This window comes from Leucopleurus acutus (assembly GCF_964270905.1).
Source record: "Leucopleurus acutus genome assembly, chromosome: 2".
NCBI lineage: Eukaryota > Metazoa > Chordata > Mammalia > Artiodactyla > Delphinidae > Leucopleurus > Leucopleurus acutus.
Window position 1 is genome coordinate 24,154,511 of NC_139143.1, and position 22,708 is coordinate 24,177,218.

General features: G+C 50.0%; 1 protein-coding gene across 1 annotated transcript in view; it reads right to left on the bottom strand.

Annotated features, from left to right (window-relative positions):
* ITPKB (inositol-trisphosphate 3-kinase B) overlaps window positions 1–19,632 on the bottom strand; it is a gene marked incomplete at both ends in the record, with an annotated part of 92,202 nt that extends 72,570 nt beyond the window's left edge. The window contains one exon of the mRNA XM_082856236.1: window positions 17,722–19,632. Coding sequence (XP_082712362.1) covers window positions 17,722–19,632 — 1,911 coding nt within the window. The remainder of the gene's footprint in view (window positions 1–17,721) is intronic.
* Between the last annotated feature and the right edge of the window lie 3,076 nt (window positions 19,633–22,708).

Below are 22,708 nucleotides of genomic sequence, written 5' to 3' on the forward strand. Positions count from 1 at the left end.
TGAAGATATTTTTGGTTGACACAACCTGAGGGAGTGCTATTGGTCAGGGATACTGTTAAACACCCTACAGTGCACAGAACAGTCCCCCAAACTATATATATATATATCTGGCCCAAAATGTCAATAGTGCCAAAGTTGAGAAAACTTATTCTAGAATAAGAATGTCTGGATTCATACTCTGACTCTTCTACTACTGTGATTTTAGGCAGGTCACTTAACTCCTCATTCAATGTCCACCACATAATAAATGCGTAATAGGGACTTCCCTGGCGGTCCAGTGGTTAAGACTCCGAGCTTCCACTGCAGGGAGCACGGGTTCGATCCCTGGTCAGGGGACTAAGTTCCCACATGCTGCGTGGCACGGCCATAAAAACCAAAAGACAAAACAAAACAAAAAAATGAAATAAATAAACGCATGATAGATGTTAGGTATTGTCATTTGCCTCCTCGATTGAACTGAAAATTCCTAGAGGGTAGGAACTAAGCTTCACTAATATACAGATCCCTACCTGTCAGCACAACTTGGATGCAGTCAGCACACAATAAATGTTTGTGGGCCGTAGGAATAAAGAATTAGTTCACCCTTCCCTGAAAGTTAGCTAGTTGCAAACAGTAGATAAAACCCTCCGCCCGGTCCCAAGAAAACCAAGTCTGTGCATTTAGCAAAACCTCTGCTGGTTTTAATGTTAAGTATTTTATTACTTCTAGTTCATTGCAAAGTACTAATGCAAGTATAGTAACTCTCATTATCCAGAATATTTAAGAAATGAGGTCAACACACACACCATCCTGGAAGAATGCAAGTTCATGGGAAATGAGTTTTATAACAGTGATGCTATCTGGAGAAGTGACTTGAATCAAAATGAACTTCTCACCAATACCCATAATACGTTTGATTTATTCAACCTCAAACCAAGTGCAAATATAAAATTTTAATTTGAACGAGGAACGTAACAAGAGAGTTTTTTTTTTCTTTCTTAACTCTATTGAACAAGTTCAAACCAGAAATAAACCTAGATTTTCAAAAAGTACCAAACCAGAAAAGTATTCTGAACCAAACCATCATGTGATTCAGCTCTATCTTTGGTCTTGGACCCAATCAAATGATCACTACAATGTGCTGGAATATTCTAACGGGCCACGGGGAAAAGCCCGTGACCATCTACGTTCAGGAGACTATCTCCACCGCCCGGGCCGGGCTCAAGGGACACTCCTCTGCTCTTTTTCCGAAACTCCTCTAAGCCCACACAGAAAACAATTCGTTCTTTATGACAGATTGTTTGTACAATTTCACCAAAGGAGATTTTGCAAATATTATACTTCATTATACCGAGGGAGAAACCACCATGTCTTTTTATTTCTTATGACTCACTGACGCTAAGATCAAGGATGCTTATTTCACGCGCTGTAAAGTCCCATATACATCATTAGGCAGAAGAACAAAAATAAATACATTCTTAAGCAGATGTCATCTCCCTTGCTTCCCAGTGGAGACCAAACCCTCCAGCAGGCCCTCAAACTGGTAGCAATTCCATTAACACTCAAGACCACTTCCGGCCGCCCCTACTCCTGGCACAGGAGGCAAGAGGAGAAAAGTCAACAACACTGCCAAGCAGCGGAGGCTGAGAGGGTGCGAGTCGGTGCACCCTGAAAAGTGACTTCAGTGCACCCTGAAAAGTGACTTCAGTGCACCCTGAAAAGTGACTTCAGCCACCACTGTCCTTAGCCGTTTTAAATGACACAGACACATTTTTTGTTTAATTAACATAAAAAGGGAAGCACTGCTGGGACCTTCAGCAGGACCCTGTTGCAAAACTAAACCGCACAGCACAGGCCCCGCTGAGGAGACGCAGAGGAAAGGAGCATCTGGGGGCCGGGGGCCTGCTGGGCCGCAGCCTTCCAGGAGGCCCAGAGGGGGCACGGAGACACTCGACAGTTCTCCCTTTGTTTTTCCTTTTATTTCCAGGCCCAACGACACCTTTCCTTAAATATAGCACCCATGAGTCAGCCTGGGCGGGATCCTGAGGACACAAGAGCTGACGGTGTGTGGGTGCGGACGCCCGGGACCTCCCTCCTGCACACCGCGGTCCCGCCAAGGAGGCGCTGCTCTAGGTCACCACGCTATTTTGGAGTCAGAGAAGCTTGGGGGCATGAAGGGACCTCAGAGACGACCAATCACCCCCAACCTGAAGCCCTGAGAGGGGAAGCTCATGCGGGGGCGGGGTACCAATGCCCAAGGCCTTTGACCCCTGCCCATGGTTTCACAGCAACTCTGTGGAATTTTTTTATTTTTCTAAGTCAGGTGATTTCACCGAAGAGGGTATACAGATGGCAAATAAGCACATGGGAAGATGTTGAACACCATCAGGCCACAAAGAGACAGCCCTGCATAGCTATCAGAGTGGCTAGAATAAAAACTAGTACCACCACCACGTGCTGGCGAGGATGCGGGGAAACGGCATCACTGCTGGTGGGAACGTACAAGGGTGTGGGCACTCTGGAAACAGCTTTGCAGTTTCTTTTAAAAACGTAATAAATATGCAACAGCCTATGGCCCAGCGCCTGCATTCCTGGACATTCAGCTCAGAGAAATGAGAGCTTATGGTCTCACAAACACCTGTACGTGAAGGTTCGCAGCAGCTCTATCTAAAGAACCAAAAACTGGAAACCACCTAGATGTCCCCTCCTAAAAGTGAGACTTTCTTCAGAGTCTCAGAAGGCCACGCCGAGGCTGAGAATCCCAACTGACAAGCTGAGGGACCCCGTGAGAGGCTGGCGGTCCCTCCACCCCGGCCTGCCTTTGCCCTGTGGCACTGCTCGCTGTCCCACGTGGCCCCTACATGGTGCTCAGCGGAGGTCACCTTCACGTGGTGACGGTGCTGTGCTCCTCTCTAAGAAGACGCACGGCATCCTCGGAGCTCACACCCTCAGGTCTCAGCTCTGCCCACTGAGGCTATGCACAGAAAAGTCTCTTCTTGTAGGTCAGGAGCCCCGAGGCAACCATCCTATGGGAAGCCTGGGCCTCCCGGCCACCTGCCCCTTTGGAATAAACTTCCTCCCTTAGCTCATCCAGTGTCTCCTAATTTATCTGAAGTCTGCAGGCAGGTGATGCAACCTGAAGCACCCACTTCCAAGTGAGGTGCTAATACTGTGTCTGAAATATAAACCCAGGACAGGCTTTCACCTGTGCCATTCGAAAGGAGCCAGAATGCCTGGGGCTGCGCCGTATAACTGAATCCAGGAACCCATGAAACGAAGAGACCCGTGACGCCCCTCTGGGTGGCCTGAGGAAACGGGACACGTACAAATCATTGCTCTGCGGGGACCCCTGTCCTCTGGCAGCACTGCCCTCTCTCTCCTATGGGAGGGGGCAGGCGAGTCCCCAGGGCCCCTGGGGGCTGCAGGACGAATGCCTGATGCCCTCCCCTCCCGCCACGGTGAGGGGCTCACAGCCCAGCTCTGTCCGAGCAGTGAGGAGCTTTCACTTTTCACTGCCCTTTTGGGTTAGGAGTTCTCCACTTTTCCACTCCACCAGGCCGGGGGCCGAGAGGCAGCTCCAGAAGCTCGCTTCTGCTGCGGTTCCATCTGCCGATCTGTGTTTCCGTACAAAGGCCCATTGATTTAGAAGGAAAAGAATCCCCTCTCAGTTCCACCCCTGTGAACAGAAAACTGATCTTGCACCAGACTAAAATGCTACTCCAAGGCAACCATGTGAAGGCAACTCTCCTGCCCCCCTCCAGATGTAATATGCCCGCGGCAACAAGCAACTCTAGTTCCCTCAGCCATCTCCAAGGCCTGTGGTTCAGACCCCTCTTCAGCCCAGCATCTTCCTCTGCACTCAGTACAGTTAGTCCCCATATTCCTAAAGCACGGAGCCCAGAACCAAAATCAGCATCCCTCTGCACAGAGCTCCATCCCCTTCCTCTCTCCTCCAGGTGACAGACAACGGAAGGAGCAGGGAGCTGGGAGATACCCATGAGCTCAGATCGCAGCCCTGCCGATGCCCAGCTGTGCCCCTGGGACTGGCAACCTCATCTGCCTGATCCCTAGTCTGCTCGCTGTAAAAGGAGGAAGGTAATATACACCTTACAGAAATTGAATGACGTAACTTATGGAACGTGCCTGGCACAGAACAGATACTTCTGAAATCCTAGCCACTGTTATTTGATTATTGTTGTGCGGCCTAAGACTGCTGGGCGTTTGTAACAGCTGCACTGCCAGCTAATGCACGCTGAATTTTTGTTAACATTATAACTCCAGCGAATTTCATAAGAAATATTGCTGAGCTGGATCCCCTCCATCCCATCCTTCGTGCAGCTGACTTTGCAAAACCTCTACTCGGGACTTACATCCTCTTTTACAATACCTGGTCATGGAGTCATTCTGAACTATTTTCTGAAATTCTTGAAATCTTATGTCCAAAGTCAGTGTAACAGGTCTGCAAACCACGGTCGGAGGTCAAGCTAATGATCCCCAGCAGTGTGCCACCTGGGACATTCAGGGCACTTCCCGCCAGGCTCACCCCCCTCGACCTTTAGGGCCAGCTCCCTTCCTCTGCAGCTCCTGGTGAGACACTCCTGCCTTCCCCTGGGGATGTGGTACTTGAGGCCAATGGTGACAGATCAGAAAATCTAGGCCAGCGCAGAATGCCAAAGAAAGGATGCCAGGAAGAACCTCTGACCTGCAAGACTGTTCGGCTTCTCAGCGTGAACCAGCAGCCGGCCCACAGTGAGGGGGCAGGTGGCTCTCCGGAGGGAGCGGGCTGATTTTTGATGTGCAGTGTGATACCGCAATGTAAACAGCATCCCAGACGCTGCTCCATATGGCTTTAGCCTGGATGGAAACTAATTACTGTCCTGTGTATATTTCCAGGTCCAGGCAATAGGAAGTTACTGTCCTGTGCACTCACTCTCCAGACCGCCTCTGAGGTCAAGGCTGTCACATACTAACAAGTTCCTTTCGTGGTTTCATTCCTTCCAGACATCAGCCCCTCCATCCCTGCAAAGGACAGGAGGAGACTGGGGCTCGGGGGAGGGGGGATGTTAGCACAGGCCAGCCCTGAGACCCATCTCTCCAGAAAGGTGCGTGGCCCAGTAACGTCACGTGAAGGACCCAACAGTTTAGGGCCTGGAAACTCTGCCCGGATGCCTAGTGGCCGTCTTGGGGTGGGAAGGTGAGCGTGGACCAGCGGCAGACAGGAAGGATGCGAACCCCAAGGGTGCACACCACAGGCTGCCACCCCATATTACAGCCAAGAAGGAAAGAGGGATTTCCACATCACACATCGAGTGTGCAGCAAAGTAGAAGCCCGTGTTTAGCAGGCAGGGCGCCCAAGACTATGGTGATGTCTGGCCCCGGAACAGTCTGTGCTGCTCGGCGGGGACCTGTGGCCACAGAGCTCCTGCCAGGGTCTGCACAGACTCCCACAGGCCCTCCTGGAACTCCGAAGCATGCTGGTATGCCCAGGTCAGTCCAGCTGAGCCCGGCCGCCTGACTGCGTTCTCCCTCCGTACCACCGTCCACCCTCCCAGCCCTGAGAACAGGCCAGCAGGCCGGGTCTGCACAGCCAGGACAAAGGCAAAAAGCAGCCGTGTGGCTAGGAAGCGTTGGGCAGGCTCTCCTTTGCTCACTCTCCTTTGGGGTGTGCAAAGCGTGCTGCAGAGACCACCAGCCTGGGCCTCAAGACCTCAACTGGGTCTGCAGTGGAAGAAAGCAACTCCTTATCCTAAGAAAGAGAATAAGAAACATCTTCATAAGCATGTGTCCAGCCCGCCACCAGACACGGCACAGGAAAGCAATGAAGGCCAGTGAAATCACGTACAAGTTCAAAGACCTCCCTGGCAGGAAGAGCCACAGCTATACAAAGCGGTGATGTTTCTCATACACATGTATGTATATTTCATTCTCTCTCTTATGAGCAATGGTGACTCTAAAAGACACACCAAGAAAGCAGAGGAGTGAGGGGAGGGGAGAGAAGAGATGGAGGCTTCCTCACCTGCAAAGGCTGGGCCTCCCGGGCCTGGGTGACCTCAGCCAGTTTCCGCCTCCAAAACAGAATAAAAAGAGGCTGGTCCCTGGTGAGTAACCTGACACCTCCTGCCAAGCTACTGAATAAAATGGATTGTTTTTTAAACTTTAAGCTCTGAGCCCTGGTGACAAAGTGAGGCCTCTCCTGCAACTGAGAAACCTTCTTGGAAAAATAAGTGCTGCTGCCTCTTTTGTCATCATCCTTGACAAGTAACTGCACTTTGGGATGAGGTGGCTGAGGCCACTCAGTGAAGGCAAGTTAGCGTCACAGCTGGGGGGGGTGCAGGTGCAGAAGAGGGGCTGCCTCTATCCCTGCCTGTTCTGTGCCAGGTCCTCGGGCCGCACGGTCTCAGTTCATCTTCACAACAGCGCGTGACAGAGGGTTGTCACCCTCACGTGGGAAATGAAGAAACCAAGGCTCAAAGAAGTGAAGTCCCTGCCGAGGTCTGGGACGGAGTGAGGGCGTGGCTTCAGGTGTGGCTGGCCGGAGCCCCTCTCCAGCAGACCCTCTCACTTCCTCCCCACTCTAGCACAGACCTCCTACTAACCTCAGCATCAAAGAGCCCCCCAGGTCCCATTTTTTCTGCTAGAGGAAGAAGGGCACCAGCAAGCAATACTCCCTTGGTTACCCTCGTCACTTTCACCTAAACAAAGAGAATGGTGGACATTGCAGGTTCAGCATAATACGCTCAGGAACGAGAGCACGGCTGCCTCTAAGTCCTCGCAGTTGCTGTTTATTGAGCATCTATAGTGTGTCCAGTCGCTGTGCCAGGCACTTCACACATGACCTCGTTTAAGGCTCACAACCTTAAGGCTGGTGTTAGCCCCACTGCACGGATGGTGAAACTGAGGGACAGAAAGGTAAAACCTTTCTCTAGGGTCACACAGTCAGGAAGTGGCAGAGCTTAGACTCAAACCCAGGACTGTCCTGACGCCACACCAGGGCTCTCTCCCTGGAAGGGTCTACACAACCCCCAGCCCAGCCACCCCCAGGGCTCTTCCAAAACTTCAGACTGAGCAGACACTCACTGAGCAGAAGTCCTTCCCAAGTTTTCCTGATCATGTCCCTCTGGTCGATTGGGGTGGGGATGGGGGTTCTCCCGAGGCCCCATTTTAGCCGTCCAAGCACTACATCCTTTATCTGCTGAGCATCAATTTGTGTGGTGTTCAACGCAGGGCGTTAAGGCTTGCGGAGGGAGTGGCGTGCCCTCTTCCCTTCCAACCTCGCAGAGTCTTTGGATCCAGAATAGTCCCTTTGCTTGACCACTTCTAACAGAGGCAGCAAACCCCTCAAGGCCTTGACTGTCTTCAGTGGCTGTCGCCCAAATTCAATTCCTCTACTCCCTGTTCCACGACACGCACTGAAGCCTCCTGCATTTCCCATGCCAACACTGGTTCATTATTTATCAACTCATATTTAATGAATGTGCTCGTTTAATGGCCAGACAACTTGTTCTTGAGTTTCACAAATCTCAAGTCTGTCTGTTGGCATCCACTCTGCCTTAGAGGGTACATCCCCAAGGACAGGGATAGCATCAATTAAGCCATTCTCCGAAGCACAGGTATCTGCAGACAGGCGGTGGATAAATGCCTGCTGCTTGGCAGCCACGGGGGTGCCACGTCCGCCTCTCAACGTGGGCAGCCACCAGAAGGGAGGTCCAGCCCTGTGAAAGGGTTTCGGGATCTAGCCCAGGGACCGGCCATACTTAGGAAGTGCCCAGGAAACAGCTGCTGAATGTAATGTCTGCTTTAAAAAAACCCAAGACTGCCGAATTCCTCCCTTTCACTTTCCAGGACACGGAAGGGAAAACCACAACTCGGTATTGGAAAAATCAATGCTCCCTCGGACTCTGGATGGAGCGGAGTCTGCTCTCAATTATTCAGGAGCTGACAGACCTGCTCCAGGAACATCAGACCCCTGCTCTGTGGCCCCTCCTCGCTCCCTCCAGCCTTTCCTCAGGTCCATCCCATTCGCGTCTCCATGGACCAGTTAGCAAACCACAGGGGCATGAAGCTTCGTCCACAGTCAGCACTGGCTTCGATGGCCCCTTGGGCAGGAGGCGGCGCTACTGAGCAGCTGCCGTGTGGAAATAGGATGTAATTCCGAACGTCTACTCATCCCTGCTCCCCGGGCCCACTGCCACGCCCACGTCAGAACTGGCTCTGCTGTGGACATAGAGGTTGTTTCTGACAGAGTCCTTAGCAATTTCTCTTTCAGCAACACAGATGTGGGAATATCTTGCACTGGTGCAGTGATTGCCCTGGTCCATCCTCTTCTGGGAAAGCTTTAAAAACAACGTCACAGTTGTACACCTGAAACTAATATAATATTATAAGGCAATATTACACGTCAATTACAAAAATAAAATAGATCACTGTTTATTAAAAAACAACAAGTATACTTAGAGTGCGCATGACAGAAATAAACAAATGAGTACTGTAGAAATCAAGAGAAAATCTGGGGGAAAAAGGCAACATCATAGTACTCGTGAAAAAAAAATTTAAGTGGGAAAGAATACACTCTCAAAATGACTCTACAAACACGATCTCATTTAAGACTCACAAAGTCCACATGATGTAGGAAGATTATCGATGCACCCATTTTACAGATGAGGACACCAAAGCCCAAAGAGGCCAAGCACCGAATCTGAGAGTCCTGGTCTTTCCAGCACACTGCACTCCTAGAGTATGCCCAGGAAAGTTCTCAGAGAAGGTCTTCCATGTCCTAAATTACTTGGAATTAGCAAGATGCTGAATACTAATGAGTACTTAAATGCTGTGACAATGATGATGACGATGGTGAAGAGGAGGAAAAGGTTTCAATGGCCTCATACAGACTAAAATATCAATTATAACGCATTCAAAATGTCTCCTACGTTAGCATATTTTTGTATCTGTAAGGATTTTTCAGTAGTTTCTCAAAGCAGTGTCTTCCCAACCTCCCAGCTTGAACATACAGCAACCAATTTTCCTACCCTTGGCTTAGCAACCTGGGTCTCAGGATCTGCTGTCCCAACAAAACCTCCTAGCCATTTCTTAAGTTACTGGCTGCGGCTGGATTTTCCACTTGACATTGTTAATAGATTAAACTGTTTATCTCATTGTCATACACAGGCCTTTTCAGTTTCCTGCTAATAGATTCAGGTTAGATAAGGATTACAGAAGTGATACTCCCTGAGTTCCTCTCCATACCCCAGCCAGTCTCCTTTCCCCATAGTTATGAGATGTATTGTATTAAACCTACTCTCCAGATAGCTAACTTGCAAAAAGAAAATCTTACACACCCATGTATAGCAGAGGATTAGCCAAACACCAGCTCCTGCACGACTGTGGAAGAAGCACTTAACACAAGATCCTGCTGAATTATACATTTTACGACTCAGTCATCAATTACCATAGAGAAGAAGAAAACAAATTGAGCTGAGCCTGGAAAGAATGTCAGTGCAATTGGAAAAACACTCGCTGGGAACCGCCTGGGGGTGCAGGGACCTCCCCGGTAACTGCTGGGGTCCCACCAACTCTCAGCATACCAAGAGAAGTTGCCAGGTGAGCCGGTGGATGGCAAATCCCTCCGTCCCGGGGCACACCGAAGACCCCATAGGGAATGAAAATATTAAGCACTGCTAATATAAAATGTATTACAGCTTCTTCTTGGAAGAACAATAAACAATCAGTTTATTTCTCCTGATTAAATGGAATGGGGAGGGCAGGATGCAGAGGACCCATTAAGAAGGGTAAAGAAAGAAAACAACTGTCACAGCCCCCAAAGCCCAAGGCCAAAGTACCTCATTCCTGCCCTCCGGATGCATTAAGACCACTTTTATAAACATGAGCGAATGGACCAGACCACCCTTTCGGCAAGCTCTCCAAGGACAGAGCCTTACCGGGCCTCACAATACATACATCATCTCTGGGTTAGGCGAACCCTAATCTTAGTCACCAGGTCAATGGAAATGATCTCAATGCCTTTGTCTGAGATGCTGTATCATTTTATTTTCCCTTTCCACTCAGAATCTTACCACAAAAGTAAAATGCTAGATTAACAGGATAACAGTGACCTTCAAGAGGGTGGAGTCTCTTCAGTTGAATACTGGTTACCACCAGGTCGAATGAGAAGTTTTTTCCTACTCATTCTGAGATGGGAAAATAAAAACATAAAAAACAACAAGTATACTTAGAGTATACAACAAATATACTCCCCCTCCACGCTCCCCCCACCCCATTAAATCATACATAAATAGGAACTGCAGAGGTTCATCCCGCTTTTGCTTACTGTCTGGAAAATTCGTTGGGTCCCTTGGAAGAAATTCTTGGTAGCAACTCTAGGATTTTGTTGAGGTGCCACTTTCACCACTTTTACTGTCTGCAGCTCCTACTTTTGGTTACTTATAAAACTTATCAGCTGGTTTGGAGCAAAATAGAAATACACATTTCAGGAAATAAAACATGTAGTATTGACTAGCGGCCTGAAGAGATACCTTTTGTTGAATGGGTTTCCATAAAGTGATATCAAGTAAATAAAATGCCCAAGTAAAGCTCAATGGAGGGGAAAGATCAGATCTCTAGGAGTGAATTCTTTTTTTTTTTTTGCGTTTTTTTTTTTTTTTTTTTTTTTTTTTGTGGTACGCGGGCCTCTCGCTGTTGTGGCCTCTCCCGATGTGGAGCACAGGCTCCGGACGCGCAGGCTCAGCGGCCATGGCTCACGGGCCCAGCCGCTCCGCGGCATGTGGGATCTTCCTGGACCGGGTCGCGAACCCGCGTCCCCTGCATCGGCAGGCGGACTCTCAACCACTGCGCCACCAGGGAAGCCCTAGGAGTGAATTCTTAATGGAACTGCTGAGAAACACACCAGACAAGTTAGTCAAAAGCCTGCGCGTCTTGGCTTACCAGGGAAATGATGATCATAAATCATTCCTCATCAGAGAAAGCCTGGAGGGCCCTGCCTTCCCATGCAGAGCGGTCTTCCCTGCACACACACTGTGAGAAGGTATCGTCACTGACCTTGTTCCCTGAGGCTTGTATTGGTCTTTGATCCCCAGCCCCATAACTGAACCAAAGGAAACTACACTAGGAAACAGAGACAGAGGGTAGGACCAGCCTTCTTCTCAATGTTCCATGAAATACACTTCAGGAAGCTGTTGTGGTCCCACAATAGCGTGTGAATTCATGGGTAGCCTGTGAATAGCGGTCTTTGAGAAATCCATTTCATTGCAGCCTTATTGGGGGAGGCAGAATCATCTTCCAGGATGGTACTGGGTGAAAGTGGCACCTCAACAAAATCCTGGAGTTGCTACCAAGCATTTCTTCCAAGGGACCCAGTGAATTTTCCAGACAGACACTGCCTCACCAGTACTTAAGATGTCTCCTAATTCCACCTCCACTAACATTGATTGAGCCTGTACCATGTGCCAGGAGCCATCCGAGGCACTTTTAGAACACTGCATCCCTGAACTCTCATCCCCCACCCCGTGAGGTCATGCCTACTCTCTCCATTTTTCAGAGGGCTTGCAGGCCATGTGCAGACTGGGATTTCACCCAGGTCTCCTAAACCCCAGTCTGGCACCCCTACTCCTATGGCAGGAAGGTCACAGGAATAAGCAATGAGCCTGCCTTAATTGTTCTTTTTTCCCTTTTTTTGTTCCTCCTCTCCCGGATGACTCGACAGTTCTTTTATGGGTAGGTAATGCAGCAGAGCTACTGTCTATCATTCATTCATTCATCCATTCCTTTAACAAACATTTTAAAAACACGTCCTATGTTTAAAGCCAAGGTGGATCTCCCCAGGTGAGTAAGGACTTTATCCACTAATGAAGTTTTTTAAGGAAAAGAAAAATGTAAACATGACTGTATTGAATACGCTCTGGCCTCGCTTTCCTCACCTGTAAAATGTGGGTATTGGAGAAAATGAGTTCTAAAGCCTCTCCCAGACTCAGATTTATATTATGATACTTATGTAGGTTATAGAAAAAAAATTGTTATTTTTTAAGTTCTAAGAACAGAGGCCTAATTCTCTAATGAGATCATATTTATATCTATAGTGTCTTTTAGCCCAGGGGACATGAATTGTCTTTAAAATAATACACCCCTGGAAAAATGAACGACCAGGTGTCTGGGGGAACCACAACGAGATAGTTGATGGCAGAACTACAGTAAGTCATGTCTGACTACAGGATCATGGGACCAGGTTGGACCAGATTCTTCCAGACCCCCAGGGTGGCCTCCACAGTCTAGCAGACTGGACCCATTGGTCTGAGGGAATGCTACAATGCTGAGTGTTTCCATGTTGTTGAGGCCACCTGTAATACCACACTCCTTAGTTAACTAAGATAACAGTATGCAACCACAGGAGGGCACACAGTCTCAAGAGAACCGGACATACAAAATCCCAAATATCCCAATGAGACAATGGAGGTTGGCACTCTAACTGGCTTTTCACGTTACAAGAGAGTTCACAGTTGGGTTTGTTGCGATTATGTAAACAATGGGCTCCCAATTCATGAAAAATACATCATTCACAACGTCAATTCCACCCAGTCAGGAAAAAATCATTGCAAGGCACATTTGTCATGGACTGGAGGGAACAATGTGTATAACCTACAATGCCAAGATCTCGCCTCTTATCAAAACCCATAGACCAGGACTTCCCTGGTGGTCCAGTGAATAAGACTCCACGCTTCCAATGCAGGGGCCCCAGGTTCGATTCCTGGTCGTGGAACTAGATCCAGCATGCATGCTGCAACGAAGAGTTGGCATGCCACAACTGAAGATCCCGAGTGCCGCAACTAAGACCTGGTGCAGCCTAAATAAATTAAATATATATATATATAGATAGATAGATAGATCCTTCCATGCTGACAATGTGTCCACAACACAATTTAGAAGAGTTCGTGAGTTAATCCTGAATCACTGATTACCTGAAGTCTACAAGTTTTTTCAATCAAGATATAAAACTCTTACCATTAAATATTTTAAAATTCTGCCTTTAGACAACTACACTGAAACCCGACAAAATAAAATAAGCCTAAACAATGGTATCAATGCTCCCAGGAATATAAACAAACTACAGAGAACTAATCTAATCTGTAACTACATTTAACTGGCACGTGCCACCAAAATCAGAAAAGTGGCTCGGTAGCAATTTGGCGCTAAAAAGCAAAGTTCTGAAAATGCTTTCTGTAACACCTGAAATACATTTCTCTAAAAGCAGAAGCCGTCCAGTTTAATATGTTTTTTCTTGTTAAACCTAAAAGCCTGGTAAATCTTGAGCTGTGTTTTTGTGATGCCTCAACACCAATCTCTCTTTTTCTCTATGCCCCACCTTTATTTGAAAGGATTCAAGCTGGATGAATTACTTTTATCTTTGATAAAACGAGGTCTTTGAAGTGACCTTTTGGCTCTGCAGAGGCAAAGCCTCAGTTTCCAAACTGAACTATCTGAAGAGGCCGAAGCCCTCAGAGAACAATGCATTTTTCACTTGTCAGGTTAATGTGCTGGCATCCTACCAGCACAGCCTCTAATATCAATCAGTCTAACCATTAACGAGAATCTTGGGTATTGTACTCATTTATTTTGATGATACTTTTTCAATGTGAAATTACAAAGAACCATTCTTCCAGTTAAGAGAGATGAGAGGCAGATAATTAATGGATCTCAAGGAAAAGCACACAATTAAATGTGCCCAGTTTCCGCCTCGACTGCCCAAGGTCCACACCAAAGAAATCTTGTCACATTTCCAGACACCATGATACGTACTTCACATACAGCAGGTTTTGAATCAAATGTCTGGAATTACATAGTCACAGAGAGTTTGAACTCTGCAGGCCCCCATGAGCTCACCCTCACGCAGAATGCATATTTTAAAAGGAGGAATCTGAGCCAGAGCTGCAGCCCTTGGGTCCCTTTGCCCCTCTGAGTCTTGGTTTCCTCCTTCTTAAACAGATCAGGGTAACACCCAGAACCTCACGTAAATGACTAGGGGTCCTCCCAGATCTGAAAAGTCCTGAAGCCTTTCCAGAAAGATCCTGGCTGCACACCTGAGGGGGAAGGGTGCCCCATCTTAAGAAAACAGCATATGCAACCCGAACTCGTGACCCGATAAATCTGGACCTTCCATATTCTCTTCCAGATAAGAATTTCCCACTTAAAAGTACTTACCACCATATTCTTTTTTCTTTTTTAAGTAAGTATCCCTCTAAGGCTTTTAAATTTTAATTGGGTTTACCCTCAGATAAAAATTTCACACTTTTAAAAACCACATAAAACCATTTTAAACTGCTCGAATTTTTTACCCCATATATTAGTTCGTTTTTTACTTTAAAAAAGGCAACAAAACTAGTCAACACACAAAAAACTAAAGGAAACAAAATTCCAATGGCCCTGAAAAAATAGTGAGCACCAAGAAGGCAAGGATTTTGTATTATAATTCCTTAAATGTCCCCCAGGTAACTAGACCAGCGTTTTGTTTTGGTTTTTGTACACATGATTGATAGTACAACTTTGGAATAAATCAATAAAACCTATTTTTGGAAGATGCATGCTTATTTTAATTTAGCACTTTAAACCTGGTGTTTCAATGGCCCAGTTACTTTTAAATGGCATAACACAGGGAGGTCAAGAACTGTTGATTAATTTCTAGTTGTCTTAAAGAACAAGAGAGAACACCCTCCTTCCTCAGTGCAATTCGCTTCTGTTCAGATCTCAGAAAACCGTAAATGTGAACACGCCTGAATTTAAGCCATTGAACACAAAGCACGTGATACAACTACTTGTGAGCAAATTTCAAGGGCCTGCTCCTTTACAAACAGACACAGAGGAGCAAAAACTCTGGAACACTCTATTTCAGAGACAGGCATATCTGAAGCCTGAGCTGTAGGAAAGGCCTGAAGCACTTTGCATACAGCTCCTACCCATGGAATGAGCAGAGGCGCTTCTCAACACATTCCCTTTCAGTAAAAAGGCCTCTGCGAATTTGCATAATCTAAATGGCTAAATAAGTTTCAGAGTGCATTTCCAAACAACCTGCTTTGCACTTTGTTTTTAACTACAGGGACATCTTCGAATTCCCCTACACTGGCGCTGGGACTTCTCACAGTGATGAGCTGGCAGGGAGGCCACACAGCAGGAGAGCTAACCCAGCAGCCAGGCTCCAGGCTTTGCGGGGCTGTCACCTCTGCCTGCGCACCTCGTCACACAGTCATGCCTCCGCAGAAGCAAAGAACCGCCCGCGCACACGAGGCATGAAAGGTCTAACTCTGCTCAAAGACACAGCAGCACACTAAAAAAGTGTTCTCAGTATGGGTCTGAAGGTCAGGGGTTGGTTGTGTGACCGGAGGCTGAACATGCAATTTCCAACCTGTGTGTGTGAACGGGCTGCTGGAAGTGTATGTGTGAGGGTGCGTACAGGTGAGGACGGGGGCCCCTGAGTGCGGTGCTGCAGCGTAGACAGAAGCAGCACAGTCCGAGGAGAGGACCGAGTATCGATACTGTAGAGCCTCAAACAGCGCCGGCTGGGGTTTTATCTATAAAACACTGAACAGCCAAGCCAAAAGGCCCCGTCAATCAAGTTGTCTGGCCTTCTGTAGACAAAATATCAATCTCAGGTAATCAAGTGATTTTTGACTCAAGGAGCAGATGTTTTGGTGTCACAGATAAGGCTCCGCCGCAACAATCTGTATGTGAAAAAGAAAACTGAGCGTATCGTGCAAGCAATCAACCAAAAGCTCAAAAGTCCCTAGGATCCCATAATTTCCAGTTGGTTACCCACCCTTCCCCCACGGACACTCCCTATCAGCCGCACATGACCAGAGAGCGAGGCTGGCAGGGACTTTTTCCCTGGCCCTTCTCTGTGGGTGTCTGAAACCTTGTTTAAAGAAGGGAGGTAGGCTGGACCACAGGCAGGCCTCGTTGCTACCTCTGGACCTGTTCGCTACCTTGACACCACTCAACCCTCTGGTTTCTCAGCTGGCATCCCTCTGGCAAATGAAAAAAAGAAAATTGTCATCTATCATTATTTATCTCCCCTTTAACTCACTTCCAGACAAGAGCCCTTTTCAAACATCGGGACACACAAAATACTTTGAGAGCCAGCCAGTAGGAGCTGCTAATCCACCACTAGAAAGGGCAAATGGAAAGGTGGAGAACAAGTTAAAACAACTTGGCTATGCTGGCTACGCTCCAGGGTATAAAAAGCCAAAGGGAGGACTGGAACAGAGGACCATCTCATAGACCTTTAATTGTGGGCAAGAAGGCCGAGAAACCTGAGCCATTCCTTCAGTGAGAAGCATTTTCCACCTGCCCTTCACCACCATCCGTCCCCTTCCAGGTGGACCATCCCTCCTCTAAAGATGGTGTGCCCGTGCCAGATGCCCTGTGCTGGCCACAAAATGCCAGGCTGATTGGGGCCAGATTCTGCATACATATTTGCCTCCCCATCATCAGCAGAAGGCAGAGTCTCATGAAAAGAAATGCCTGGTCTACAAAGATTCAGACTGTGATTTCTGAAGTGGGAGTATGACAGACACATGCTTTGGAGTCCAGAATAACTTAGAGCAGCATGTAGAGTAGAAATATAAAGTTCTCAGTTGCTGTGGTTTAAGTTATTGAGGTACAGCGAATAGTACTTGATATTCAAGATTAAATCGGAAGACTACCTACTACAATAAAATGCAGACTTTCACCCAAGGTAGCACAAGAACCCCTTACACGCCGAACTAGGAAATTCCCCAGACTCTGGAAAAGCTAAGAGAAAGTCCAGACCTTTTCAGAAGTGCTAGCTTCAACTCTTACATCTTTCATACGATGCTCTGATCCTCCTAAGAGTGAAAACAGCCTAGGACTGAGATGAACTGTGTACAGAAATAAACCCGTCTACCGCCATAGCCAGAACAAGATGTCAGTGTGCTGAATCACAACAGATGCACTTGAAAACGTACTTGAAATGTACCTGTACCAGCCAATGAGCATATCCATGAGGACATATCTACCCTAGGGATATCACCCAGATGCAATTCAACCTAATGTAATGTAATATCCTGTTATTAAAGAAACTATCTGATTAGCTCAAAGCCTAGTTTTCATTTTAATTCATACATCAAACTGTATCTTCTGCTGGCCCCACAAATATTGCAATGTCCTGACAATTTCCTGAGGCTAGGTGATTGTTCACCCAAAAGACCAGCCAATGCCACATCTGCAGGTTTCAGGGCCCTGTTCCAGAATCACGTCACTCATTTTCCTAGCCTATTAGTAGAGTCTGAGTTAATTCGATGACATCCTTGTCAGTTCTCCTCTGCCTAAATGAATCACAGAATTAAGTGTTTCACCTGATCAGACAAAAGCTACACTCAGCAGCTCTGTTCACTATCTTTGGAGATTCACCAGGAAGCTTTATGGTAACACTCATGAATATTATCTTCCCCAAAAATGAGTGGTGACCTACCAGAGATACCTTAAAAAATGTCTTTTAAGATGTACATGGAAATAACAACAGAAATGACTCCGGTTCACTGTCCAGGCTACAAAGTGCATGGCCAGTGCCTAGGTACCTCCCCAGCAAACACACCTGGAGAGGATTTTAAGTTGTGACTGCCCCAGGGCCCTGGTCAGAGTCTTTCTGACTCAGTAGAAGGTAAGAAAAAGGGACACGTGGGCATGAAAGCAGCACAAGTTCTAGAAAAATCTCAGGGCAAGACCTACCACTCTGGGCTTCTGCTGGTCCAGGGTATGCAGGAAGGCAGAGTTGGGGTCCAGGCAGCGCTCGGGGTCACTGGAGATGTCCTCCTCCGAGTCCTCATAGGAGGAGGAGAAGCCAGTGGAAGACGCAGAGGAAGAGGACAGTTTCCTCAGCGGCAGGCCGCCCAGAGGGCTTCCCTGCACCTCCTCCAAGGCACCATCCTCCTGGGCACCCATGTCTGTAATGATGACGGCAGGGATATTGCTTCGGCTGCAGGCCTCTCCCCCGGAAGGCTTGTCCTTCTGATCTGGGGAGAGCTGCTCTGGGCTGGGGTGGGCATCTCTGCCCTGAGGCTGGCTTCCCCAAGTCCCCTCGGATTGTACCCCTGTGACACACGTCCAGGCCAGACCCGCTTCTTCCATGGAGCCCAGCCAAACCCTGGAGCTCCCAGACTGCACACCCACCCTGTCCCCAGGAAGGCACTGAGGTTCTTTCAGATCTTTTGCTTCCCAACAGGGCAAAGGCTCCAGCATTCCGCCAGAGGGAATCCCCGCCTCCAACTCCCCCGGGCCTGGCTGTGCTGAGCTGCTGCCCCCAAGCAAGCCCAGCGACGCAGACCCTTCATCCACTCTGTTGGAGCGCGGCCGTGCCTCCCTGGCCACTAGGGCCCCACTCTGGGTCCCCTCGGAGCCTACTGAGTCCCAGTCTCTGGGCTGCCTGAACCAGCCCGGGGCCTCAGAGGAGTCCGCTGGACTCTGCGCGTTCACAGTCCTCTCCTCTGGCCTTTTGTCCGCTTCAGGCGCCCCGGAGCCCGGCATGCCACCGGGCAGATTTCCTCTCCCCACCTTCCCAGGGGGCTCTCCACTGCGGGGCCCGCCCCTCTCTGGGGCCGGACTTGTCTCACTGCCCAAAGACTGCCCCTGACTCTTGGCCAGGGCCTCTCGAGGGTACACACCCCCAAGCTCGCGGGCCCTCTCAGACAGCTCAGTGAGGGCTGGGTCCTGTGGATGGTGTGGCCCAGTGGATGTGGCTCTCGCTGCCACTTCTGCGGCCATCGTTATGTTCACTCCGACCAGCCCTAACGGGGGAGCTTGGTAATTCTGAGTTCCCAAAGGAGGAGAAACCCTCTTGTCAACTTCCATAGCAATGGGTGAGCCACAGTGGCGTCCGGCCGGGACCGGCTTTCTCATTTTCACCGAAGCGCCTGGACCCTGAGCCGCTGATCCTGCCGGGGCAGCAGGGCCGGGGAAAGGTGCTACTCCCTCTTTGTCCTTCGAGAGGCGTTGGCTGGGCGTCCCTCCTCTTCTCCGGGAGTCGGCCTCTGAAGTCTCCGGACATTGTTCCCCCCAGGACTTTGTCCTCCGCCCCTCACTCGGAGCCAGGACCCTTCCTCGGGGCTGACTGATGCTGCGGAAGGGGCACGGGGAGGGCGATCGAGCCCTGCCCAAACGCGGGCTGCGGGGCGCTTGAGCGGCGGAGCTCTGCGCCTGGATGTGTGCCTCGAACATGCCCACTTTCTGGTTCACCTGCACGTTCTGCAGCTCGCGCTGTAGGATTCGAAGCTTCCTTTTGGCCTCCTCCGGCCCCGGAGGGGAGAGGGTACCGGTGGTCACCACCTGCTGCCCGTCGCCTCTTAGGCGACCCGCCCAACTCGGGCTGCCCACGCTGCTGCCGCTGCCGCTGCTACTATTCAGCCTGCGCCGGCCACTCCGCCAGCCCAGGAGGCTCCCGGGCTCCTCCGGCGACGACTCGGCTGCGGGGAAGAGGAAAGAGGAGCCACTCCCGGGGCTGAAAACGCTGCCGGGGCTCAACACGGCCCTCCTCGGCGGCGGGGGCGTCTCGCTGCTGCTGGGCCGAGGGCCGCCGCCGCTCTTCACCTGGTTGGCGCTATTCATGATCACCAGGCTGTTGAGTGCATAGCAGTACATAGCCATAGTACTGGGTCCGCCGCGCTGCCCGCCGCCGCCGCTCCTGTTCCGGCTCCGCCGCCGGCGCCTCCTCCTCCAGAGGCTCTCGGCTCCCGGCTCAGCCCCAGAGGCCCGGCGGCCGCGGCTCCGCGCGCGGATGGGGTGGCATGGCCTGGGCGTTGGGCGGGGGGCAAGACCGCGGGCTCAGCCCCCGCCGAGTTCCGTAAACAACAGCGCCGCTGTGGAGACACAAGGAGAAAAGTCAGGACCCTAGAGGGCGGGTGCGGGGGACGGCTAGGGGACTAGGACTGGGATTGGGATCCCCCAATCTGTCGGGGATCGGTGCCACTGGACATCTTATCTACAGGGGCTGTGCGACACGGCGAGGACACAAACCCCGGGGGCCCTCGGTCGCCAGCTAGGTTGTGGGTGTGTTTTCCGAGTGCGCTCCCACCCTTCGCCCCAGACTGTGATGCGCTTGAAGGTCCCTTCAAATTCCGAATTCTAAGAGCTGCCTCCAGAGCCGCGCGGACGGGCGGGGGACTGTACAACCACTTGATTGCTAAGCGGGCTATGTGCGGGGCGCGGCAGATTCCGAGCTCTCCGAGAGTGAGGACACCCCCTCCACCGTCTCTGGGTCCCCTCGGCTTTGCAAACACTGGTTGCATCGGGTATAACGGGGCAGCTCCCCCCACCCGCCTTGGGCTTCAGGATCTCCTCGCTCCACCCTCTCTGGCCATCAGGGACCGACTCGGAGGGAACCTGAGCTGGACCTGCCTTCCCCGGTCGCTGCCTGAGCCCGGATCTAAGAAGACCCCTGCGTGCCTGCCTTTTACCTTCCTGACCCTGGCCTTGGTGCTGTGTCCCTCGGCCTACGACGGCCTGGGCGCGCGGCGGGGCCGCAGCCTAGGCATTTTTCAGCACTGGCTTTGTCGCCAGTCCCCAAACAAGTGTGTATTGTGAGTGTGGGTGCGTCTGCGCGCGCCCGGGGCCGAGGCGCTGCTCGTCCCCTGTACCGGAACCAATGCACGCCGCCCCCCCGCACGCTGTCGCCCCCCGCGTAGGTGTGTGTGTGTGTGTGTGTGTGTGTGTGTGTGTGTGTGCGCGCGCGCGGACAGCGAGTCCGCACTCCGCACACCCTGTGCCGGAGGACGCGGCTGCCTCTGCGGGCTCCGGGACCCTTGCCCACTCGGAAGGACTCCAGGGTGTGCATGGCTGCAGCCGGGCGGAAGCCCGGGCTCTGCAAACCTCCCGGGGCCCCGCTCTAAGCCCGGAGGCGGCGCGGCCGAGTGCAGGGCTTCTCCGCATCCTGGGCAGCCTCGCCCGGCGCCAAGCCGGCTGCCCGGCGGCCGGAGCCCGTGGACGCCTGCAGCGCGCCGAGGTAGGCGGCGGGGAGTCAGCGGCCCGGAAGGCGAGCACGGGAAACGCCGAAAACTCGCTTCTCCCTCCTCTCCACGCCACCCTCCCCAATCAAACCCCCTTGCCCGTCTCCCTGGCCCACCTCTCTGCGCCTTTTCAGAACCCGGAACCCTCAGATTCGCTCCAGAGCAGAGAGAGAGGGGAAAGAGGGTTCGGAGGCGAGAACCATTAAAAAGCCGCCAAACTTACCTACAATTGCTCAAGATTCCCGCGTCCTGTGCAGACTACATGGCCCGGGGAAGCAGACCTCGAAGGAGAAAGATGGCTTTAAAAGTAAAAAAGCTCGTAAATGGTTTCCTCACTTCTTTTGGAAGACAAAAAAAAGGGGGGGGAATGGGAAAAAAGAGGGAAAGCTCCTTGGCCGGGGCGGGAGATCCGGGCGGTGGCGACGCCGGCCGGCCCTGCACGCCCTTGTGGGCTGTTGAGATACTACCCCTGTCAGTGTCTGCTCCCTGCTACTTCAGTGTTTGTTCAATGTGCGATTAAAAAAAAAAAGTTGGGGCGGGGGGGTTTGGGGTGGAGGAGGGAGGAGGGAGAAAGGCGGGGGCTTGGGGGAGGAAAGCAGGAAGGAAGTTGTGAGCCTGTCTGGGGTTGAACTCAGCGGAACAAGTTTTTCTTTTCTTCTTTTTTTTCTATTGCTTGGCAAGACCGAGGGAGGGAAACACTTAAAAAAAAAAGTTTCCATTGTTAGCTAACAACCAAAAAAAAAAAAAAAAAAACCTTTTAACTTCTGCGGGTTAAAGATATACGATCCATTTTCCACACCCTCCAGTGAGCCTCGCTGACGGCTAGCTTTATGAAACATTTTTTGAAAAATGTTTTTAATAAAGTTTGAGCGTGCATTTTAAGCAAAGCAAATCATGGGGACTTTTTTAACATTTAAAACGGGCTAAAGCCTTATATAAACGGTCTGTGTTCTTGTACACAAATATGCAAATTCGAAGAAGGTACTTTGTGGGCACCTCGTTGCAGAGTTGCAGATTTTAAATGCTTCACGCTTGTATTTTGGAAGACTGGTTGGGCTGTGAGCTGTTGATGGTTTTGCAGTACAATTGCTAGTTGTATAAACACGCCTTCGCACTGCACAGTTTTCTGTTACTAAATGCACACAGCAAATGTGACATTGGCATATTTTTGCACTCAGTTCTCAAGGGTATTTTAAGAAAAAGGATAGTCCTGGAACTGAGAAGGCCTGAGACCCCTTGCTCAGTCTCCTGCAGCTGGATGATTTTCAAGAGACTTTTTCCCCCAACATCAGCAATTACTACTGGGCAGGGATCTTACCCCATTTAAGCTCTGGTGCTGCAAGTGTGTTTTCCATAATTCCCTAAATTCTAGACTACAGAATTTAGTGGAAAGAGGGAAAACACAGCTGCCAGGCTCAGGAAATGTAAAACTCTAAAGCCTGAATCAGTCCTAATAGTCTTATTAGCTAAAATTTAGATGGAAATTTTGACTTTGCTTGTGGCAAACCCATCTCTTGCTTGTTTATGTAACAATACTCTGTGAGAAAAGCAGCCTGCTGCTGCAACAGAAAAAAGACTCATGTTAAATCTGAAACTGAGATCTTCTAGCTAAGAATTCCCAGGAATGAGACACTTTTGAGTCCTACTTGTTTTTTTAACGTGCCATGTTGAAAAGACTGAGCCTGGTTCCTCTCCCATCCCCAACGGGGCTAAATAAA